We start from the raw sequence: 16,638 nt of genomic DNA, 5'->3' as shown, positions 1-16,638 counted from the left end.
GTTTACTCCCTGCCCACCTCCGGCTTCCTCCCAGGCCTCTCCACCCCGTTTTCCACAGCCTGGCCTGACACATACTCTTGCACTGGGCCACACTGGTGGAGCCATCAAAGTCAGTGCTTGTGTTTCCTGGACAGCGGGTGCAGAAGTTCTGACGGAAGTCGGGCTGATAGGAGCCCATGGCACAGCGGATACAGCGATGGATGCTGGTGTTGTAGTAGTGCCCAGGGGAGCACTGGACTGCAGGCAAGGGGGAAGGGTAGGAGTTAAGATGGCAGGCAAGCGGGAGTTCTGGGGCAGGACACATTCATCGCAGAGAATGAATGAAGACACCAGAGTTCCTTCTAGAGTCCCAACCTTCCCTAGTCAGGCCAGAATTTAAGCTCAGGGGAAAACGAACTTGACAGAGTGGTTGGCTACAGCGCCAATCCTGTTCTTTCAGGCACTGAGCACAGTGGCAAACCTGTACAGAAACTCATTTGTAGTATAGAGGGGAAGGTGACACCAGCTTTCCAAGGCAGAGGGGTAAGTAGAACGGTTACTTATTCCCCAATTCCCACCCTTGGGACTGGTGGAGGGTCAGGACGGGTCCTATGAGTAGGATGGGGGGGTTGGTCATGCAGCTGGGCCTTTCCCGGTTTGGGGAAGATGGTAGGGCAACATACCTGGGTCTACTCTGGGGACTTGGGGAGTTTTTTGGAAGTAGCTGGGGTTGGGGTCCTGTACCGGGGGGAGCAGCCCACTCACCTTTAGTGTCACAGTCTTGGAAGGAGGCGGCTCCCTCGTGCTTGGTGGTGAGGCTCCCACCGCACGGGAAGCACAGGGTCCGTCCCGCTTCAGGTTGGTAGGTGCCACGTGGACATGGCTGGCAGGGCTTGAAGCCATCTACAGAGTGTTGGCCAGGTGAGCACTGACCTGCAGTAAACCGAGGGCCCAACTCTGATGGGGATGTTTCTGGTCATCCCCACGGGGTCACCCAGTCTCAGGGGACAGAGGCACACACAAACAGGATGTTGACTAGGAGAGTGGCCTGGAGCCTGGGCCTGCCTTGGGAAATCCCATGCCCATGGGCGTCCCAGTGCCCACCCTACCCCACTCTGTATTGTTTGTTCCCCTGGCACCTGCACATGTGGTGACGTTGGTGGCTCCGAGAGGCCCGTGGGCATCACTCCCAGGGCAAAGGTCGCAGGAGAGCTGCCCTTCTCTCTCCTGGAAGGTGCCCGCCGGGCATGGCACACACTGCTCCGTCTGGCCGTGGTAATACGTTCCCTGCGGGCAGCTGACTGAGGGAGAGTCGGCCGCGCTAGCCACCCACCCCCCACCTATTTCCCACCACCCAAGTCTGGGACTGCCCTTCCCTCCTCCCCAGATTCAAGGAGAATCTCTTTGTCTGGAAACAGAATCCTGCTTGGGAGGATCAGGGGCCAAAGCCATGTGCAGGAGGGTTGGTGGCCCCACATGACGTCCCTCTAGATTTCAGCCTGGGACCAAGGAGTGGGGGATGATGGGCAGGAGGGTCTTGGCTGCCTCACAATTTGAGAGATGCAACCGAGGCCTTAAAGTGTCCTGCTCTGAACCAGACCCAAGCTGAGCCTTCCCTACTCCCCCACTCCCCTGTTCCCCAGCAAGCTCCCTTACCACACTTGGCCCCAGAGCGGTGCTGCCCGGGCCTACAGGCCTCCACTGGTTCCGCTCGCTCCCCAGCTACTGGGCCTGGTTTGTGGGCCAGCTCATAATCAAGGCCTGCCAGGCGCAGTAGGAAGCGGTCCTGGTTGATGGACTTTCTAAGCATCTTCAGGGACCCTTTCAGCCGCCGTTCCATCCGCTGTCGGAGGCAGGGCAGCCCACAGCCAGCTGGTGGGGGATGGTGTTATGAGTCAGAGAAGGAAGAGAAAGAAAGAGTGGCTGTGAGCAGGAGGGCAAGGAAGCAAAGCTAGGAGCTAGGAGGGTCGTGGTGAGAGGGACTGACTCCTGCGCTTGGCCTTAGGCAGGGTCTGCCCTTAATACAGGCTCTGCCCCTTCCTTCGCTGCTCTTTGCCATCTCTGCCCTACCCTTTCCACCCTCCTCCCAACGGTGTCCCAAGTCCCACCTGTGGTTTCTTCGGCTCTGACTTCTGCCTCCAGTTCCAGGGTGAGCCGAGTGACTTCCTTGCCTGGAGGGGTCCGGGCCCGCCGGCCCTTGCCCTTCCGAGAGGAGTCACACTTGAGGTGGATGAAGGTGACCTGGCAGTCAGAGCAGGGGGCACCACCTGGGGGAGAGGCCTTGTCAACCTCAGCGGCACCCCCTGGAGACAGGGAATGTTCTTACTCCCAGCTCTCACTTTTCCACCCCAACTCAGACAGATCTCACCAGATCTCTGACTATAACGATCTCAATTCTCTTTTAGTCTAAGATACTAATTAGTTGGTGGGGGGGGGGGTATCCTAGGACTTCCTTGGACTCTATGCCTACAACCGCTTCTTCCCCTGTTCTGTCCAGAATTCAGGGTGCCAGTGGGTTTTTGGAGATCCCACTAAGCAGAAGAGCTGAGGGGTGGGAAGGGTTTGGTGGCCAGATAGCCCATTGGAGTGGGGTCCCCAGTCCAGACCTGGCCCCAGGATTCTGCTGGCCTCCTCCGTTTTGCCTTTGTTTCTCAGGTGCAAACGGCATTTGGCATCTTTGATCTTGAAGGAAGCCCGCTGTTTAACCGTCAGCACTGCAGCCTCTAGAGGGATGGCAGAGCTCAGCACAGCCTGGGGGTCCCTTGAGGGTGGGGGCTGCTATAGAGGATGTTGGGAAACTGGGGCCAGGGGCTTGGCTGGAGGAGAGGGATTACGAAAGCCAAGGGCATCAGCTGTTAAGGGTAGAGGGAGCAAGGCAGCAGGGCTGGAGAATTACAGAGGAAAGAAGGGGATCCAGGAAAAAGTAAGGCCAGGAGGATTAACAAGGAAGAGAAATAGGGGTTAATAAGCCAGAGAGTAGCATGGAACAAGGCCTCTGGGCTGGTGCTCACCATGGCAGTGGTTGGAGTTTGTGCTGTTCCCAGTGTGGCCAGCTCGGGCTGGAGCAGCCCTGGGGCTGGGGACGCCACAGCTCACGGTGAAGCCATTCTCAGACTCTGAGAGAAGGGGGCTGTCACAGCTCTGACCTGCCCCCTGACCCCCACTGGCTGGAGGAATCCAAGGGGACGAGAGGAGCTGCCTAAACAGCCAGACTTCCTCCCTGCCAGCCCTCCAGCAACCTCCTCTCTGTACCTGGCAAAAACCGGGCCCGAGAGGGGCAGGTCAGGGCACAGGTGTCCTTCTTCCCAGACCGACTGCAGCTGATCATGGCTTTCGAGGCACCAGGACTACTATGACACTTTACTGGCTCTAGGAAGTGGAGAGAAGCCTGAGGAGGAGAGAGTCTTCCTCTCTCACCCTCTCTGTCAGTCCGTCAGTCAAGTAATTAGGAGGAAGAGAATTAGCTACATGTAGAACTGCAACTGTACACGGAGATGAATGAAGGGATTATTTACCAGGAACTTCACATCTCAAATGGCTACATTCTCCATCTCCTACTACCTCATACCTTCCTCAGTATGGAACTCCACATTTCCCAGGACTCCAACTACCCCCAACCCTGAAACTGCAGTGCCAGCTTCAGCCAGCAGAGGGCGCTGCCCACCTGTGCAATCCTTCCCGTTCCAGTGCAGCCGGCCCTGGCCTGCTGGGCAGGTACACTGGTAGCTGCCAGGAGTGTTGATGCAGCCAGAGCGGCAACCTCCCCGGTTGATACTGCACTCATCCACATCTGGGCGAGGGAGGAGGGAGACACAGAAAAACAATAAGGGGGTGGGGGGGTTGGGAGGAGTAGGAGCCAGAGAGTGGGCAGTGAGTGAGGACCTTTGGTTAGAGTTCCAGGCACTCTAAGATGATTCCTGGCCCGAGAAGAGCTCAAACCTAGGACCTCCTTCCCTTATTTCTGTTCCCAGTCAAAAGAAGGATTGAGAAGGGGCCAAGCTAACAAGCTTTTTAAAGCCTTCCACTCCTACCTACCAGTGGGGCTGTAATTTGGAAGCTAAGGATGGGAGTCAAGAGGCAGTGATGGGGATGGGAGACAGAAGTTTCGTAAACAGGATGCTGTTCCCTGATACTCTAATCTCTCAATTGTCTTACTCTCTCCCACTTCATCATGATGAATGCAGACATGGCACATGCACCTGGGGATTGCCCACAGCCACCAGCCAACTCAGGGACTCGTTCAGTTGAAGGGTGAGGAGGTGAGAGGGGCTGGGTGGCTGAGGGTCCAGATTTGCTGACTTACCCCCACAGTGGGTGACACCATACAGCAGGTAGCCGTGATGGCAGAGGCACTGGAAGCTCCCCGGCGTGTTGACACATATGTGGTCACAGGTTCGATCAAAGGAACACTCGTCTATATCTGGAAGAGCAAGGTTTCAAGCCGCTGAATCTGTCTTGGGGCACATGACCCTGTGACTCCCTGCTCAGGTGAAGGGCCCCAGGGAGGGGCCTTGGCTCTCTCCCTTAAACTGAAAAGAGTTCCTACCTCTGGCCCAGCCCTAAGATCAGCAATTCAGCCATGCCTACCCACCCCCTAAGCCCGCTCCATTTGGAGTCTTTGGAGTCAGGAACTCTTGAGGTCCGGTGCCTATGGATCAGGGCCACCATGTGTAGTTAGGCTGGTCAGATCCTGCCAAGGATATGAACTGGGGTGAAATCCATCCCTCACTTCTTGCCAAGCCATGTGCCCCAGCGTAGAGCTGGTTTGCCCAGAGGAAGGAGCACATTTACTAATTCACAGCACAACACTGCCTATGGAGACTCTCCACAGTGTCCTTTGAGCTTCTCAGGCTCTGGCCCTCTGGCCTCTTTGAAGCTCTCCTACCCCAAGAAACTCTCCAAAGGCTTTGCCCTTGGCCCAAGTCTGCTCACCCTGGCAGTTCCTCTCATTGATGAGAAGCTTATAGCCCTTCTTGCAGCTGCATTCGAAGCTGCCCACTGTGTTGCGGCAAATGTGGTCACAGCCCCCATTGTTCAAGCGGCACTCATCTATGTCTGGGGAGGCAGGGCAAAGGAGAGAGAATCAGAGTAGTACTGAAGGCTGGGGACAAACAGGGAGACAAGATCCCTCCCTCCCTCACAGAGACAGGGAAAATCAAGGAGAGCCCTGGGCCTGCCTCTTCCGACTCCTCTTTCTCTCTCCCATCTCTGTTTCTCCCCCGTTCAGGGTATCTGTGGCCATTAGTAACAACCTTGTTTCCTGAGGCTGAGTCTTCTTAGAAGGGGAAAGATGAGAACCTGTGTCAGGCCCTCAGGTAATTGCCTAGAAGTAGGTGGGCACCTGACCTACAGGGGGCTAGTCCATGCCCCTCACTCTGCCACTGACAGCCCCTCCCAAGAAAGCTGGTGGACAGGTTTTATCCCCTTACTGTCCCCCACCCCTGCCTGCCATAAGAGCGGGGGTGGGGGGGGGCAGAGAGGTGGAGATTCAAAGGGGCAGCGCTTCAGAGAGGAGGAGCTAGAAGAGAGGCCAGGCAGGGAGGACCTCCAGGGGAGCCAGTGAGGCTGGGGAGCTGATGGGGGGAGGGGTGGGGGCCAGGCAGGGGGCTGGGCTGTGAGAGGTCTGGAGAGACTCAGGCCTGAGGCAGCTTTCAGCACTAGGAAGGGAAGGGAAGGAGGGGGCACGTGAGCGGCTTCCTTCCTGAGGTCAAGTTCCCCAAGCGGGTGGCAGACAGGACCCAGGCTACTCACCCCTACTTGGGGGAGGGGGCACAGGGGGCAGTCTTCCACTTCACTCTTAGCATACCTGTCAACAGTCCTTCCTAGCAGCAAACCTCTCAGCTCTGGCTGTCTGACCTGTGGCCCCAGCCCTCCCCCCAACCCCAACCTCCTCCACGGCCTCTCTACCAGCTGTTGGGCCAAAAGACACAAAGAGCAAGCCCAGGCCTTCCTCCAGTCCCCACTCCTTGTGACCAAGGGACACAGACCTGATGAATCACAATTTTCAGTATGGCTACCCTCCCTTTTTCCTCCCCCGCTCCACCTTTCCCCTAAACCTGGCTAATTAAAAGGGGGGAAAATAGAATGGACAGTGTGGGAGATTATACCATGATAATAGCTAACACAGAGTGTTCACCATTTGCCAGGCACTGTTCTAAGACTTTACATATAGTTTATATGTAACTCATTTAATCCTTACAACATTCCTATGAGGCAAGCACTTTACTTGGTGAAACTGAGGCACAGAGACACTAAGTAACTAGCCCAGGATTGCAGAGTTAATAAGAGGCAGAGCTGGAATCTGAACCCAGGCAGCCAAGCTCCAGCATCAGTGCTCCCAACTGCTACCCTAATCTCCCTCTGACCAGGAGAGCCTTTCCATGGGGAAGGTCTGGGGAATGTGAGTTAAGAAGGTTATGGAACACACCTGTGACCTTGTGCATACATAGGGCTCAAATATCCTTCTAGACCCAGGAACAAACGTGAATGGCATGTTCATTAACCAAGAGGGTTAGGGACCCATAGGGGAAATGGGAATAAGAGTAAGGAAAACAAAGTGGGGCAGGGGCAGGGGCACTAAGGAACTGGCTGGACTTTTTTTGTGCCCCTTGAACTGAGATGGGGAAAGGTGGGCAGGAGACAAGCCTTAGTCACAGCCTCAGTTATTTACAATCAGGATCGTTTCCAGGGGGTTGAGGAGGTCCCACAATAGGTACTGTATCTCTGGTCCCAACCTCAGCCCCTTACCCTTACGCTCCTGTCCTCTGAAAACCCTTACCTTTGCAGGTCTTCCTGTCCGGCTGCAGCATGAAGCCCACAGGGCAGCTGCAGTGGACGCCCGTCGCTGCATCGTGGCACTTACTGTCGCAGCCCCCGTTGTTGACAGCACAGGTCTCTGTTTAGGAGGGAGGTGGGAGATGGTAACCTGGTTATCAGCTCGGAGGAGTCCCAAACGTGAGGGTATAGGAGGGAGCACAGAGGCCCAAGGGAAGGCCTTAGCCTCCCTGTGCTTTAGAAGGAGCATTAAGCGGAGGCTCCCAGCCCCCTTCCTCCCATCACTCCCACCCCCATCCCCTCACAAGTACAGCCAAGCAGTCCACTTCCCTGCCCCCTACTTGATTGAAACAAGGTGGACAGCAGTGAGGCAGGTACAAGCCAGAGCTGTCAGGCAGGAATGTGCTGAGGGGGTGGAGGAGGTGGAGAGGGGAGGGCGCAGGGAGGGATGGAAGCTAAGTAAGGGTGGTTCTCGCTGCCAGGGAACAAGAAGGGACAATAGGAGTTTCCTCCTCTTTCCACCGACTATCTCAAGACTATCTCGTTGGCGGGTGGGGGGTCATGGTGGGACAATCCTGGGAAGAGTGAGCCTGGTGATTCCTAAGACAGCTGAGAGATGGCCATCAATCCACTTCCCCTTCCTCCCTGCTCAGCTGTCTTAAGAAAGATCCCAGTTCCAGGACTGACTGCTCATCCTCAGAGGAGACAGCTAGTACTCCATCATTTCCCAGCCCCTTCCCGGCTACCTCCAACTCCTCCCGGGCCCTCCTCTTAGTTCCAAATGGAGATAAGCTGGCTGTTCTGTTGTTGTTTTACTTTCCTAATGGGGAGATACTGTCTAGGCTAGGGGAGGGGGCAAAAGGAGAAGAATCCAGAGGAGAAGGAAGGGCGTAAGAAGATAGGTGAGAGAGTTAGAGAACCTCAGAGCTAAGTCTCTTCTGTTGACCTCTCCTGACTGGTAAGCTTTCCCTTTGCTGAGAGGTCGGAGTTGGGGGAGTATGGATGGGCCACTCTCCCTATTTTCTGAATTCAGAGCAGGAGAAAAATAGAGGTTTAAACTGCAGCTCAGGAGAGTCAGATGAGCCCAGGAGAAAAAACATCAGCTCAAACAGTGCAAGGCCCTGACGCAGGGACTGTGAGGGAGGTGTGGTCCATCCTCTGGGGGGCCTAGAATTCTCCCATGAGAGAGACAGAATCCTGAGGCCTCCACTAGGGAAGACAGGAGAGAGGGTCTCAGAATCAGGGGAGCTGAATGAGAAAAGCGCTGGAGAGTACTATCATCTTCTTGAGTCTCTGACTCCTAAAACTCAGGCCCAACCCTTGTCACTGAGGAGACCAGCAAAGCAAAGACTCCAGAAGAAGCCCAACTCTGCCTGTGGGTCCCTGGTCATGCCCTGGACCCTCAAATGCCCAGGTCTGGGAGCAGCCACAGTGGTATCTCCTATGTGCCACTCTCACCTTAGTCTCTCCTGAGGTTCCCCGAGACCATGGGAAGAACCTAGGAGGGAACCTTGACTTCAGGCTCCAAGCCCAGCCATCCCCCACAAGAGTGCTCTTAGCATAAGAAGAAGCCCTCTAAGCCCTGGAGCAGGGAGAGGGGAACAGAGATCCTGCACCAAGTCTAGTCAATTCTGAGGGATCCAGGATGGAGAGCAGTAGAGCTGGCACACTGACCATTCCAGGCTGGACCAGGAAGCTGGGCATAGCTGCCTGCCCCTGCAGGGCAGAGCTCTCCAGAGGGGCCTCCATGGCTGCCTCAAACCTCTGCTCTTCAGGCTGTGTATTTACATCACAGTTTAATCTGTGCTTATTCTGTGTCAGGCACTTAGTAGACGCTATAATGCACTATCTCCATCATCATAGCAATACTAAGAGAGGACTCTTATTCTCCCTCTTTTACAGAAGAGTAAACTGAGGATCAGAGAGGACAGTAGCTTGCTTAAGGTGGCACACTTAGAAGACGGCAGAGCCAGGATTCAAACTCGGGTCTCTCTGAACTCAAATGTCGTGCACTTAACCGTTATGGTGGGAGAGAATGGGGAGTGATGCTGGGACTGTGAGCTAATATGGGTAAGAACCCAAGAAAGATACCCAAGGAGGGGATGGCATCTAACCCCATCCCACCCCGATCTCAGATGGCACAGTGGGCACGATGGGTAAGTGCAGCTGGCTGGGTCTTTAGCTGTGCAGAAGGCAGAGAGAGGGAGGGGGCAGATGGCTGGGAAGGGGTGATGGGTTAGAAGGTGGGACAAAGGAGCAGGAGAGGCAGGAGAGTGACAGGATCATAGAAAGAAAACCAACATGAAGGCTCCCAGGCCAGCTCGTGGGGACTCAGGTTTCCTGTCACTCAATGGGCCCGGTACCCAGGCTGCCAGGGGAGCCCGTGGGCATGCGGTTAGTGGGAGCCCCAGCGGGTTAGCCCTTCCCCTAGCAAGCCAGCGAGAGCAAGCGGAGAGAGCAGACATATTTACCATTAGAAACGGCCTGAGGGGGGATGTGCTGCTCTAGCCGCCTTTCCCCTGTTTGACATTGTAAAAAAGCTGTTTAGATGCTACGCAGGGAGCTACTGTGGCCCTCTGTGCCCCAACCCCTCCCCACCCTCCTCCTCCTCCCTGCAGGCCCAAACCACTGGCCCTAAATGATAAGCTCTGAGGCTCCTACACTTCATTCCCCAGGGTTGTCCTGCCTGGTATTCTCCAAGAAGCCAGGCTCCCACCGAGTGACCGATGGGAAGCTGAGTCTCAGAGAGGGGCAGTCATCGGCCCGGTACCACACAGCATGCCAACAGCAGAGCTGGGATGCAACCTCAAGTCTTACAAGCTGCCAAATCCCAAATCCCAGAGGGTGCCCACCCTTTCTGCTAACCTGTACCGCCCTCTCAGTCTCCCCACTAAATCTGAATGTCCTGATGGCCCCGAACAATGAAGTTTCCTTCTACCAGGGCTGGGGAGAAAAATGAGATACAGGTCAAGGTAAAAATAAGTTCTACTGGAGAAGAGGGAGAGGAACTTGGAAAGGACATAGCTATGAACCTTAGAACAGCCTCATTTGCTCTCTTCTGCCTCACTTGGCCATGGCCCAGAGGGTGGAATGGGTCTTGATTAGAGAAGAGCTCAAGCTTAATAGGAGTATTTTCAAAAGCAGCCATGCCCAGGACTATCTAAACAGAAAGACATCAGAGAGGGACCCGGCCTCACACCCATGGGCCCCAAGCTCTGTCCTAATACATGCAGCTTTTCTTTGGGGACTGCATGCAATTTCTTCTGGGAGTCTCTAGGATGTGTGAGTGGTCCAGGGCATCGTAGGAGGTTTGGAAAGCAGAAGAATTAGACTTATGAAGGAAAAAATGAAAGGAGCTGGAACAAACCAGCCTGGAGAAGGCAACACGAAGACCTGAAAATGTTCCAAGATTTTGGCGAGTTAGTTCAGAGGGGAAACACGTAGCAAGAGAGATTTTAATTAAGGAGCTTTAAAACTGTGTGTGCAAGTCTCTGGAGCAGGTAGGTACCTGAAGGAGACCTTTAAGAGCACCGTCTGCTCCCCAGTTCTTGTGTCTGGGGGAAAGGCAGTGCTCTCTGCAGAGACGGGGTGGGTCTCTGGAGTGAGATGGGAGAGAGTCTGGTTCTGAACCGGAATATCTTGTCTCTCATAAACACACCCAGTGACTGTGTTCACACCTTCCCATCCCCAGCATGTTGTATCCCATGAGATGAACGTCCATTCATAAATATCCGTGCCCACAGGACAAGCTTGCCCCTGCCTGGCTCAACACAGCCTTTCCCCCTGCCCAAACTCTCCGCGTTCATTTCCCACTTTTCCAAGGGGACACCTTGTCCCAATGTCTTTCTCAGCACTCTGTGAGCACATAGTAATTGGCCTTCACAAACAACAACAACAACAATAAAAACTAAAGACTTTTAGAGAATTAGGAATTAAGAAATTGAACTCATTCATCTATGGGACCTAAAGATATGTGAGGTAAGGCCTAGGACTTCAGGACAAGGGGTCCAGGGGTTAAGAAGGCCCCAAACCAGGGTGACAAGGGATGGGATGCTGGAATTGGCGAGGAAGTGGGAAGGCTACAGGCAGAGCTCCACTGGAATGTGGAGGAGAGAGGAGGACATGGGGGCCTAGGGTAAGAGGACTGGAAAGGAGATTTACAGGAGGAGAGCAAGGAGAGAGAGGAAAAGATACCTGGAGCCAGGAAACCCCATTTGTCAGTTCAAGGCTGGTTGTTCCAGGAAAGAGCACTGTGTCCCACCCTCAGTTCCAGAGTGGGGACACTGGGTTGTGACAGCTCCCATCTTACCATACTTGTCAACCAGGACCTCTGCTCAGGCTTAATCCATTGCATTGCCCCAGCTTTCCTCCCCCTTCTCAACCATGGCCTGGGTCAACAAGCACCTCTGCTAATTATCCCCAACCTGGCAACACTTTATCCTGGATGAAGAGGATGGTGAGGCTCCCAGGGGTGGGGCAGCAGAACCAATGGGTGGGGGAGGGGAGGAGGGTCAGGTGAGCCCTTCAGTCTCTCAGAGTTGTCTCTCACTAGACCTGGCATTGTCTGGGTCTTCAACCCACTCACCAGTCATTCTGCTCTCAGCACCCGGGCCCCATGTGCTCCCCCCTCCCCTGGTTCCCAAGGGCCCCTACCCCCACCCCCATCACAGGTGGACTGAGTTCTCCACTGGCCTCACCCACCGATGCACGTCTTCCCGTCGGTATGGAGCACAAACTTGACATGGCAGCCGCACCGGGGACCCTGCTCTGTGTCATCGCACGTGTGCTGGCAGCCACCATTACCATAGTTGCACGTCACTGTGCAGAGAGGGCGGGAGGCCTGTCAGCTTGCTTCTCCCTGGGGACCCCAGTTCTCCATAACACGGAGACTGGTCCTCTAATCTAGCTGCCTCTCCCACGCTCTCTTTTCTTCCCACCTCTTGCTGCCAAGGCCCCACGCCCTTCCTCTTTGTCTCCCCTTCTCCCCCACTGCCAGCCCAGTTATCTCACATTTACAGTCCCGTTGGTTCTTGGTGAGCTCGAAGCCAGGGCGGCATTCGCAGGCAATACCCCCTTTGGGTGTCTCCCGGCAAATGTGAGCACAGCCATGGTTCTTGTTCATGCAATTCATTCCTTCTAAAAGGGAAGAGGAGGGCAGTGAATGTTCTGTACTCCTGGACGCCTAGAGGAAGAGAAACTAGAAGGGATAGCTGGGGCCTAGGGAAGTGGGAGGATTTCACTGAGGCTACAACACAGAGGAGACTGGCTCCCCCTCACAGGCCCCCTGTCCTGCCCATAGAGCTGGGTGCTAGTGAGCAGAGCTCAGAACTATTCTGAATGATATATGAGTATTGACAGCCAGCCCCTCAGCCCTGCATGAGCACGCTCTCCTTCACACAACCAAAAACTAGTGTCTAATAGTTGCCCAGCACTGTGCTGGTACTGGGTGGATCTAGGAAGGATCCAGAAAAATATAAGACATGATCTCTTTCCTCAAAGAGCTTACAGTCAAACTGGGAAGAAGATAAGTAACATTGATCCTGTGAGTGAGGAGTAATTAGTACAGATAATTACTATACGTCTTGTTCAACAAGTATTTATTAAGCTCCTACTACAAGCAGGGCAGTATGTTAGGTTCTGGGGATACGAAGATGAATTAGGCATAGTCTCTGCCCTCAGGGATGTCACAGTCGGCGGGGGTGGGAGGGTAATGGCGGAGTCACAGAAACAGACAACACATACCCCACTGCTCCTGCCTGGCCCTCCCAAGCCAATCCAAGGAATAAGGCATGGGTGAGGTCCTCTCAGATAGCATCGGCTTAGGGCTCAGCCATCTACAATTAGGAGCGACACCCATCTTGGGTCTGGACACAGAGGATGTCCCATGGTAGCCTCAATCCCATACTGACCCCCAGCCCCAAATGAATTCTCCCAGATTTTGCTGTAACCCCGAGTATCTGTCCATGGAACCCTTAGGATGTAATTGGGTTGAGGGACAAGAGAAGAAAGAGTAGCAGAGGGTGGGACCTGGGGGGCACTGAGGGGAAGCTCCAGAGCAGGTGGAGAGAGAAGGCTGGGAGTACAGGGCTGGGCCCTCCCAGGTCATAGGCTGACCTTCCGGCCGCTGGATGCAGGTGTGCTGGTTGTCGCTGAGGAAGAAGCCCTCCCGGCAGTGGCACTCATAACTGCCCATCATGTTGACACAGCTCTGCTGACAGCCACCGTTGCCCTCGGCACACTCGTCCACATCTGTGCAGGATAGGTGGTTGGTGAGGCCATGGGTGCGGGCCAGGGTCTGGTTATGCGCTGGGACTTCAGCACCCAGGGCTGAAAGCAGTCTTAAGAATCCAGCACACATGCACATCCCCTCCACTGAAATCCAACTCCCAGCCTTACGCTAGGCAATTCTCACCCACTCATCAGCTAATGTTCCAGTGCTTGTGAAGAGGCCACCCTAAGAGGGCAGAGCTGGGGAGTTACGCAGGTGGGGAGGGGACATTCCAACATGGCCTCCCTTTCCTTCACCTGTTGAAATTGGGTCTGAAGGTAGAGGACATTAGGAAAGGAGTCAGAGCAAGAGAAACAGGGATGAAGATAAGGATGGAGATTGATGACGGGGAGGAACTGTGGGCAGCTGGTCGTGATGAGCAGCCAGGAAATCAGGGCTCCATGTGCAGGGAGAGCTTTGGCCACGGTGCTGAGGTTGGAGGGGCAGGGTGGGGAAAGGTAGTGAACTTCAACTCATTGCGGGGCAGGGACCATTTCTGTGGACAGGCCATGACCCCGTCCTTCCTCCCCTTCCCCCATGCCTGGGCTTGCTGCCACATTCCCTAGCCTTTCTCCTATTTTGGTTTAACAAAACAAAGTCTGGTAGCTTGGCAGGGAGGGATGGGGGAAGGGCTGCCAGGCCACACCCTAATTACCAACCCCAAATCACCACCCCCAGGTCCCAAAGCCAAGCTCATTCCGGGGCTCCCACTTCAATGCCTTGACTCCATCTCTATGCTACTTACTACCCTCCCAAGTTCACAGTCCTTCTCAGTTTTCCTTGGCACAGGGAGGCATCAGGGAGATGGACCCAAATGGACCATCTAGCTCCTAAGGGACCTGACTCCTAAGGGCCTCATCTGTCCTTCTCTTCCCATCGTCTCTGCTGAGCCCTGAAACCCTGTCCTTCACCCTTCTGGCCAAGGGCAGAGAGGCCCAGATCCAGCAGGCTCCTGCCTGAGACATGCATCTGTAGGGAAAGCCAAGGAGGTATACTTTTTTTTGCCTTGTTCCTGTCCCATCTCCTACACCCCTGACTTCTCCCTATCCCTGTCTTCCTGCTCTTACCCCGTCCTACATTCCATCCTTCTATTTGCTCCCTTCTATTCCAGCCTTGTGATTTTGCTACTCTAGCCAAGTTCTTTCCTCTAGTTCTCAGTGGGGAAACTGAAGCCAAGGGCATGGATGACTTAGGGTTCCCCTAAAAGCCAAATGTTGAGAGTTTGAACCCTAACCCTGAGGTTAGGTTCATCCTCCTCCTCCTCCTCCTCCTCCTCATCATCATCATCAACATTCCTCCTGTTTATCGAGCACTTACCATGTACTAAGGATTGTACGGGGCTCTTTACACATGTTCTCTCATGGTGAATCACACAGCAGCCCTTTGAGTGGGATACCACCATCCCTATTGCCCAAGGTTCCATAGCTAGTAAGCAGCAGAGCCAGGATCTGTCTGGAGCCAAATCATCTTCCTATCATGCTCCACCTCCTGTGACTAAGCCCACTACTGTCATATCCTGGCCCTTCCCCTGAGAACACTTTCTAGCAGCATCTCCTTCGTGTTTTTCATCCAGCAGAAGGATTATTTCATCCTCAGCATCTAGTTTCCAGGGGGAGGCTGACTTTGTTTTCTATTTTGTGGGAATGCAGCTTTTTGTTCACTTTCCTCTTCTTGCCTGGGAATAGAAAAGGCTAAAGACACCTCCTCCTCCACAAGACATGCCCTGCCCCACCCTCGCTCACCCAGACAGTTGTGTCCGTCATGTGCCAGGTGGAATCCATCATAGCAGGTGCATCGGTAATTGCCAGGGATGTTGACACAATCGTGCACACAACCTGCATTATCCTCCCGTTCACACTCATCCACATCTGTGGGCAAATAGGAGTTGAGGCAGCTGGACCCCACTGCGTGCCCCCGACTGTCCACCCCTGGGCTCAGCCTTATGGTGGTTTTTAAAAAAATATATAACCTCTGTGTATGTGTGTGCTTGTGTATGCGTCTCTGTTTCCCATAGTTACTTTCATAGCCTACAAACTATTTTGCATTTTGCTATTTTCATCTAAACTTAAGTCATAAACATTTTTACATTTCCATCCAGTCTTTCCAATTATCACTGTACATGGCTGCAAAATATTTCATTATGTTGCTACATCATAACTTATTAATCCCTTTTCTCTATTGTTAGTTTCCTCCCATTTATTTTTCTATCATAAATGATGCATCAAAAAACATATTCTCCCATATATTGTTTCTTTGAATTTCCTTTGAACAAGTTCCTAAACATGAAATTCCTGGGTCAAAGAGTATAAATAACTTCAAGATTCCTGCTAGGTATGACAAAATCACTTTTCTATTCATAATGTCACCAGGAATTAACGAGTGTACCTTGTGCATTGAAGTCTTAACCAGCACCGAAGGTCATAAATTTAAAGTAACATCTCAAGACTGCTTTAATTTGCATTGCTTTAATTATGAGGAGATGTGTTTGTTTATAGTATGAATTTCCCCTAGGGTAAACTGCCTGTTCTCATTCTTTTTAGGCATGGCATAAGTGTCTAAAGATGGAGGTTCCAGTGTCAGGGAACCTCAGGCCTTAGTCCCATGATTCTGATCCCCCCACCCAGTCAGGCTGTATGGCTGTGAACTGTTCCCACCAGGGCCTTAGCCAGCATATATGGTGGTGCCTTTGTGCAAATTAGAAAATGACACCCTCTCTGGGAAGAAACAGCTTTCCTCCAGCCCTCTCCCCACGCCAGCAGGGACTGCAGGCTTTAGTGTAATGTACAGCGTGGCCAACTGAGAGCAGCTCAGTGGGGGTCTCCCCTCTCCGGCAGGTCCCCCTTCCCCAGGTGCCCTCCCAGCCTCACCTTTGCAGTGTTTACCATCCCCTGTGTAGCCAGACTTGCAGATGCACTTGTACGACCGTGGGGTGTTCTGGCAGATCGCATCGATGTGGCAGTTGTCAGTCCCCTCCACACACTCGTCCACATCTGGCAGGGGCAGAAGGAACACATGAGACCCTCTCTTGGAACCTCCCAAGGGGTGTCTTGAAGGTGGTCCCTCAGGGCAAAATCCCCTCTCCTCTAAAATAGACAGCAACCCCTCCAGAAGCAGGTGGCCTCCCATACCCCTCCGATTTCAGAATCTTTCTGAATTCCTGAAATTCCTGTAATTTCAGGAATTCAGAAAGAACGCCCACTCCCCTCAAAAATACTTAATCCACAATGACAGCTAAAATTCCATCATTTGAAACACTCCTCTTTGATTTAAAAACAAACAAACAAAAAACCTTTGGACTGGGTAGGTAGCACACTTGATTAGAAACATTCAACCTAGGGTGAATTAGTTTACCTTTCTTAGGAGCAGACTTAGAGGGAGAGGGAAGAGAAAGGTACAGGGACAGTGGCCTCTGGGAAAGTGGCAGGGTCCAGCGACTATTGGTAATTCAAGGAGGAAGAAAGGGAGACAGGGCATCTGCGGAATCTTCATCTGCCTCACAATTCCGCTTGAGACCAGGCCTGCTCCCACTTGCCCACCATGGCGCCAAGAATCTTTGAAGGAAAGAAGTTCCATCCTGGAAGATTTGCCTAGGCCCATCCCTCAACAGCAGAGGGACT

At 53.5% G+C, this 16,638-nt stretch overlaps 1 protein-coding gene across 8 annotated transcripts in view; it reads right to left on the bottom strand.

Moving 5' to 3' along the window:
* Positions 1-16,638, bottom strand: part of SCUBE3 (signal peptide, CUB domain and EGF like domain containing 3) — a 37,235-nt gene that overhangs the window by 7,280 nt on the left and 13,317 nt on the right. For 4 of the 8 annotated variants that reach the window (XM_082345068.1, XM_082345063.1, XM_082345064.1 and 1 more), the window contains exons 2-19: positions 15,889-16,011; positions 14,764-14,889; positions 12,868-13,002; positions 11,764-11,889; positions 11,455-11,571; positions 9,225-9,272; positions 6,758-6,874; positions 4,912-5,034; positions 4,283-4,399; positions 3,644-3,769; positions 3,232-3,348; positions 2,991-3,095; positions 2,586-2,702; positions 2,088-2,246; positions 1,636-1,851; positions 1,119-1,280; positions 745-912; positions 76-237 (exon numbers count right to left, since the gene is read on the bottom strand). In XM_082345068.1, the coding sequence (XP_082201194.1) occupies positions 76-237; positions 745-912; positions 1,119-1,280; positions 1,636-1,851; positions 2,088-2,246; positions 2,586-2,702; positions 2,991-3,095; positions 3,232-3,348; positions 3,644-3,769; positions 4,283-4,399; positions 4,912-5,034; positions 6,758-6,874; positions 9,225-9,272; positions 11,455-11,571; positions 11,764-11,889; positions 12,868-13,002; positions 14,764-14,889; positions 15,889-16,011 (2,364 nt within the window). The remainder of the gene's footprint in view (positions 1-75; positions 238-744; positions 913-1,118; positions 1,281-1,635; positions 1,852-2,087; positions 2,247-2,585; positions 2,703-2,990; positions 3,096-3,231; positions 3,349-3,643; positions 3,770-4,282; positions 4,400-4,911; positions 5,035-6,757; positions 6,875-9,224; positions 9,273-11,454; positions 11,572-11,763; positions 11,890-12,867; positions 13,003-14,763; positions 14,890-15,888; positions 16,012-16,638) is intronic. The other 4 variants (XM_082345065.1, XM_082345070.1, XM_082345067.1 and 1 more) reach the window with 4 other exon arrangements.

This window comes from Balaenoptera borealis (genome assembly GCF_965194805.1).
Source record: "Balaenoptera borealis genome assembly, chromosome: 12".
Taxonomy (NCBI): domain Eukaryota; kingdom Metazoa; phylum Chordata; class Mammalia; order Artiodactyla; family Balaenopteridae; genus Balaenoptera; species Balaenoptera borealis.
This window is presented reverse-complemented; position numbering and strand designations above follow the sequence as displayed.